The following is a 6,612-nucleotide window of genomic DNA, read 5'->3' on the forward strand; positions in this document are numbered from 1 at the left end:
CCTTATTCAACATGGCTACCCACACCTCATCTGCCCTCAACCAACAGGGCCACCCACATTTTATCTGCCCACATTCAACATGACAGCTCACACCTCACCTACCCAAATCCTTCATAGCCGCCTTCACCTCACCTGCCCTTGTCCAACATGGCCGCTCATCACTTCCATCGCGAGGGGTCTCGCTGCGCAATGGAGCTCCATTATCGACAGGAAGCACGTGACCACCACTCTACCCTTTTTTATAATTTAATGAACTTCAATATAACAAATTATAGAATCAACTTCAGGAAGTGGAGGTCACGTGCTCCCTGTCGATAATGGAGCTCCATTCTGCGGCTAGACTCTATTGGCTTCCTTCAAGAAGATGGGCGGAGTCTGAGCGATCCTTCCCATGTGACACAGCGCACCGCCCACCTCAGACGTGAGAAAACCAGAACGTTCTGTGCGTCATCACCACGGTAACCGCCATCCTCTCGCCGTCTCCGCCCACCGACTGACGTCACTCCGAAGGAGGAAGATGGCGGCGCCCGGAGACACGATGATCGCTATGCGGCTCCGGAACCAACTGCAGTCCGTGTACAAGATGGACCCCCTGAGGAACGAGGTAGGTACCGCCCACCGACCGGCGATATGTGCCTTACTGCCCACCGAGCCACCCTCCCACCCCCCATTTACACCGAACTGCCCACCGAGCCACCCTCCCACCCCCCATATACACCGTACTACCCACCGAGCCACCCTCCCACCCCCCATATACACCGTACTGCCCACTGAGCCACCATCCCACCCCCCATATACACCGTACTACCCACCGAGCCACCCTCCCACCCCCCATATACACCGTACTACCCACCGAGCCACCCTCCCACCCCCCATATACACCGTACTGCCCACTGAGCCACCATCCCACCCCCCATATACACCGAACTGCCCACCGAGCCACCCTCCCACCCCCCATAACACCGTACTACCCACCGAGCCACCCTCCCACCCCCCATTTACACCGAACTGCCCACCGAGCCACCATCCCACCCCCCCCATATACACCGAACTGCCCACCGAGCCACCCTCCCACCCCCCATTTACACCGAACTGCCCACTGAGCCACCATCCCACCCCCCATATACACCGAACTGCCCACCGAGCCACCCTCCCACCCCCCATTTACACCGAACTGCCCACTGAGCCACCATCCCACCCCCCCATATACACCGTACTACCCACCGAGCCACCCTCCCACCCCATATACACCGTACTACCCACCGAGCCACCCTCCCACCCCCCGTATACACCGTACTGCCCACCGAGCCACCCTCCCACCCCCCGTATACACCGTACTGCCCACCGAGCCACCCTCCCACCCCCCGTATACACCGTACTGCCCACCGAGCCACCCTCCCACCCCCCGTATACACCGTACTGCCCACCGAGCCACCCTCCCACCCCCCGTATACACCGTACTGCCCACCGAGCCACCCTCCCACCCCCCGTATACACCGTACTGCCCACCGAGCCACCCTCCCACCCCCCCAGATACACCGTACTGCCCACCGAGCCACCCTCCCACCCCCCCAGATACACCGTACTGCCCACCGAGCCACCCTCCCACCCCCCCAGATACACCGTACTGCCCACCGAGCCACCCTCCCAACCCCCATATACACGAAATGCCCACCGAGCCACCCTCCCACCTCCCATACGCACTGTACTGCCCACCGAGCCACCCTCCCACCCCCCCATATACACCGTACTGCCCACCGAGCCACCCCCCATATACACCGTACTGCCCACCGAGCCACCCTCCCACCCCCCATATACACTGTACTGCCCACCGAGCCACCCTCCCAACCCCCATATATACCGTACTTGCCCACCGAGCCACCCGCCATATACACCGCACTGCCCACTGAGCCACCTTCCCAACCCCCCATATACACCGTACTGCTCACCGACTGGCAATATATACTGTACTGCCCACCGAGCCACCCTCCCACCCCCCATATACACCATACTGCCCACCGAGCCACCCTCCCAACCCCCATATACACCGTACTGCCCACCGAGCCAACCTCCCACCCCCCATATACACTGTACTGCCCACCGACCAGCAATATATACCATACTGCCTACGAGCCACCCCCCATATACACCGTACTGCCCACCGAGCCACCCTCCCACTCCCCATATACACCGTACTGCCCACCGAGCCACCCTCCCAACCCCCATATACACTGTACTGCCCACCGAGCCACCCCCCATATACACCGCACTGCCCACTGAGCCACCTTCCCAACCCCCCATATACACCGTACTGCTCACCGACCTGCAATATATACTGTACTGCCCACCGAGCCACCCCCCCATATACACCGTACTGCCCACGAGCCACCCTCCCACCCCCCCCCCCCATATACACTGTACTGCCCACCGAGCCACCCTCCCACCCCCCATATACACCGTACTGCCCACCGAGCCACCCTCCCAACCCCCATATACACCGTACTGCCCACCGATGCACCCCCCCATATACACCTTACTACCCACCGAGCCACCCTCCCACCCCCCCATATACACCGTACTGCCCACCGAGCCACCCTCCCACCCCCCCATATACACCGTACTGCCCACCGAGCCACCCTCCCACCCCCCCATATACACCGTACTTCCCACCGAGCCACCCTCCCACCCCGCATATACACCGTACTGCCCACCGATGCACCCCCCCCCCATATACACCTTACTACCCACCGAGCCACCCTCCCACCCCCCATATATGCCTTACTGGCCCCCCTCCTGTGTAGGCAGTGTTTGCCCCGCCCCCTCCTGTGTAGGCAGTGGTTGCCCTGCCCCCTCCTGCACTGACTCCGCCCCTCTTGTGGTTGCAGGAAGTGGTGAAGGTGAAGATTAAGGAGCTGAATGAGCAGATTGTGTGTTACCTCTGTGCCGGGTACTTCATAGACGCCACCACCATCACCGAGTGCCTACATACCTGTGAGTACCTACCTGGGGGGAGGAGTCCGAGAGGGGGTACTTCATAGACGGTGGGGGGGGGGTACAGTGGGGTGTGGACGGTGGGGGTTGGATGGGGGGGTGTATGGCGGGTTGGGTGGTATCCCTCCCCTGCAGTCTGTAAGAGCTGTATAGTGGATGGTGGGGAGTTGGGGGTTGGATGGGGGGGGGTGTACGGTGGGGGCGGGGGTTGGATGGTGTGTGTACGGCAGGTCAGTCGGTACCCCTCCCCTGATTGGTCCCCTCTTCTCCCCTGCAGTCTGTAAGAGTTGTATAGCGGGGGGGTGTGCGGTGGGTGTACTGTGGGGGGTGAATGGTGGGGGTGGATGGTGGGGAGTTGGGGGTTGGATGGGGGGGTGTACGGAGGGGAGCGGGGGGTGTACGGCGGGTCAGTCGGTACCCCTCCCCTGATTGGTCCCCTCTTCTCCTCTGCAGTCTGTAAGAGTTGTATAGTGGGGGGTGTACAGCAGGTCAGTTGGTACCCCTCCCCTGATTGGTTCCCTCTTCTCCCCTGCAGTCTGTAAGAGTTGTATAGCGGGGGGCGGGGGGTGTACGGCGGGGGGCAGGGGGGGTGTACGGCGGGTCAGTCGGTATCCCCCCCCCCCCCCCCCTGATTGGTTCCCTCTTACAGACTGCAGGGGAGAAGAGTTGTACGGTGGGGGGCGGGGGGTGTACGGTGGGGGGCGTACGGCGGGTCAGTCGGTATCCCCCCCCCCTGATTGGTCTCCTCTTCTCCCCTGCAGTCTGTAAGAGTTGTATAGTGGGGGGCGGGGTGTGTACGGTGGGGGGCAGGGGAGTGTACGGCGGGTCAGTCGGTATCCCCCCCCCCCCCCCCCCCTGATTGGTTCCCTCTTACAGACTGCAGGGGAGAAGAGTTGTACGATGGGGGGTGTACGGCGGGTCAGTCGGTACCCTCCCCTGATTGGTCCCTCTTCTCCCCTGCAGTCTGTAAGAGTTGTATAGTGAAGTATCTGCAGACCAGCAAGTACTGTCCTCTGTGTAACATAAAGATCCACGAGACCCAACCGCTCCTCAACCTGAAGCTGGACCGGGTCATGCAGGACATCGTCTACAAGCTGGTGCCCCGCCTGCAGGAAAGTGAGTACCCCCCCATCCCCCTATCCCCCGCCCTCTCCATGTCCGTGGGATTCCTGATTGGATCCCTGCAGAGTGATGCTCCGCCCCCTCACCCCTCCTCCATTGTTGTCTCCATCAGATGAGGAGCGCCGCATCCGGGAATTCTACCAATCACGGGGCTTGGAGCGTGTACTGCAGACCAGCATGGTGGAGGGTAGGTCTGCCGACATTGTGTACCCCCCCCCCATAGAGGGGCCCCTCGCTGTCATCCCTCCCCCATAGAGGGGCCCCTCGTTGTCATCCCTCCCCCATAGAGGGGGCCCCCTCGCTGTCATCCCTCCCCCATAGAGGGGCCCCCTCGCTGTCATCCCTCCCCCATAGAGGGGGCCCCTCGCTGTCATCCCTCCCCCATAGAGGGGGCCCCCTCGCTGTCATCCCTCCCCCATAGAGGGGCCCCCTCGCTGTCATCCCTCCCCCATAGAGGGGGCCCCCTCGCTGTCATCCCTCCCCCATAGAGGGGGCCCCCTCGCTGTCATCCCTCCCCCATAGAGGGGGCCCCCTCGCTGTCATCCCTCCCCCATAGAGGGGGCCCCCTCGCTGTCATCCCTCCCCCATAGAGGGGGCCCCCTCGCTGTCATCCCTCCCCCATAGAGGGGGCCCCCTCGCTGTCATCCCTCCCCCATAGAGGGGGCCCCCTCGCTGTCATCCCTCCCCCATAGAGGGGGCCCCCTCGCTGTCATCCCTCCCCCATAGAGGGGGCCCCCTCGCTGTCATCCCTCCCCCATAGAGGGGGCCCCCTCGCTGTCATCCCTCCCCCATAGAGGGGGCCCCCTCGCTGTCATCCCTCCCCCATAGAGGGGGCCCCCTCGCTGTCATCCCTCCCCCATAGAGGGGGCCCCCCTCGCTGTCATCCCTCCCCCATAGAGGGGGCCCCCTCGCTGTCATCCCTCCCCCATAGAGGGGGCCCCCTCGCTGTCATCCCTCCCCCATAGAGGGGGCCCCCTCGCTGTCATCCCTCCCCCATAGAGGGGGCCCCCTCGCTGTCATCCCTCCCCCCATACATACAGAGGGGCCCCTCGCTGTCACCCCCCCCCCCATACATACAGAGGGGCCCCTCGCTGTCACCCCCCCCCCCATACATACAGAGGGGCCCCTCGCTGTCACCCCCCCCCCATACATACAGAGGGGCCCCTCGCTGTCACCCCCCCCCCCCATACATACAGAGGGGCCCCTCGCTGTCACCCCCCCTTCCATACATACAGAGGGGCCCCTCGCTGTCACCCCCCTTCCATACATACAGAGGGGCCCCTCGCTGTCACCCCCCTTCCATACATACAGAGGGGCCCCTCGCTGTCACCCCTCCCCCCATACATACAGAGGGGCCCCTCGCTGTCACCCCTCCCCCCATACATACAGAGGGGGCCCTCGCTGTCACCCCCCCCCCCCCCATACATACAGAGGGGCCCCTCACTGTCCCCTCCTCTCTCTCCTCAGATCCGGTGGTGGATGTGACTCGTCAGTCGCTGTCGGCGGTCGTCTCTCAGGGAACTTCTCACTACTACAGGAACGATGAACACGTCTCCCTGTGCCTGGAGAGGGCCGGGTAAGAGGGGGGGCAGTAGTGGTGCGACCCCCCCCCACTGTCAGTAGTAGTGCACCCCCCCCCCACTGTCAGTAGTAGTGCACCCCCCCCCCCCACTGTCAGTAGTGGTGCACCCCCCCCCCCACTGTCAGTAGTGGTGCACCCCCCCCCCCACTGTCAGTAGTAGTGCACCCCCCCCCCCCACTGTCAGTAGTAGTGCACCCCCCCCCCCCCACTGTCAGTAGTGGTGCACCCCCCCCCCCCCACTGTCAGTAGTGGTGCACCCCCCCCCCCCACTGTCAGTAGTGGTGCACCCCCCCCCCCCCCCCACTGTCAGTAGTGGTGCACCCCCCCCCCCCCCCACTGTCAGTAGTGGTGCACCCCCCCCCCCCCCACTGTCAGTAGTGGTGCACCCCCCCCCCCCCCACTGTCAGTAGTAGTGCACCCCCCCCCCCCGCTGTCAGTAGTAGTGCACCCCCCCCCCCCGCTGTCAGTAGTAGTGCACCCCCCCCCCCGCTGTCAGTAGTAGTGCACCCCCCCCCCCGTCAGTAGTAGTGCACCCCCACCCCCCCCCCCCACTGTCAGTAGTAGTGCACCCCCCCCCCCACTGTCAGTAGTAGTGCACCCCCCCCCCACTGTCAGTAGTAGTGCACCCCCCCCCCCACTGTCAGTAGTAGTGCACCCCCCCCCACTGTCAGTAGTAGTGCACCCCCCCCCCCCCCCCCGCTGTCAGTAGTGGTGCACCCCCCCCCCCCCCCGCTGTCAGTGGTGCACCCCCCCCCCCCCGCTGTCAGTAGTGGTGCACCCCCCCGCTGTCAGTAGTGGTGCACCCCCCCGCTGTCAGTAGTGGTGCACCCCCCCGCTGTCAGTAGTGGTGCACCCCCCCGCTGTCAGTAGTAGTGCACCCCCCCGCTGTCAGTAGTAGTGCACCCCCCCACTGTCGG

At 64.0% G+C, this 6,612-nt stretch overlaps 1 protein-coding gene across 1 annotated transcript; it reads left to right on the forward strand.

The window, feature by feature from the left end:
• The first annotated feature begins 407 nt into the window (after positions 1–407).
• Positions 408–5,703, forward strand: PCGF1 (polycomb group ring finger 1). Its single transcript, XM_089658475.1, has 5 exons — positions 408–604; positions 2,886–2,991; positions 3,955–4,107; positions 4,226–4,300; positions 5,581–5,703. The coding sequence occupies exons 1-5, from the start codon at positions 518–520 to the stop codon at positions 5,691–5,693; spliced, it is 534 nt and encodes a 177-aa protein (XP_089514601.1). The 5' UTR covers positions 408–517; the 3' UTR covers positions 5,694–5,703.
• The last annotated feature ends 909 nt before the right edge of the window (positions 5,704–6,612 follow it).

Source organism: Staurois parvus, unplaced genomic scaffold (genome assembly GCF_062004578.1).
Source record: "Staurois parvus isolate SC_StPar_1 unplaced genomic scaffold, SC_StPar_1.0 ptg001074l, whole genome shotgun sequence".
Taxonomy (NCBI): domain Eukaryota; kingdom Metazoa; phylum Chordata; class Amphibia; order Anura; family Ranidae; genus Staurois; species Staurois parvus.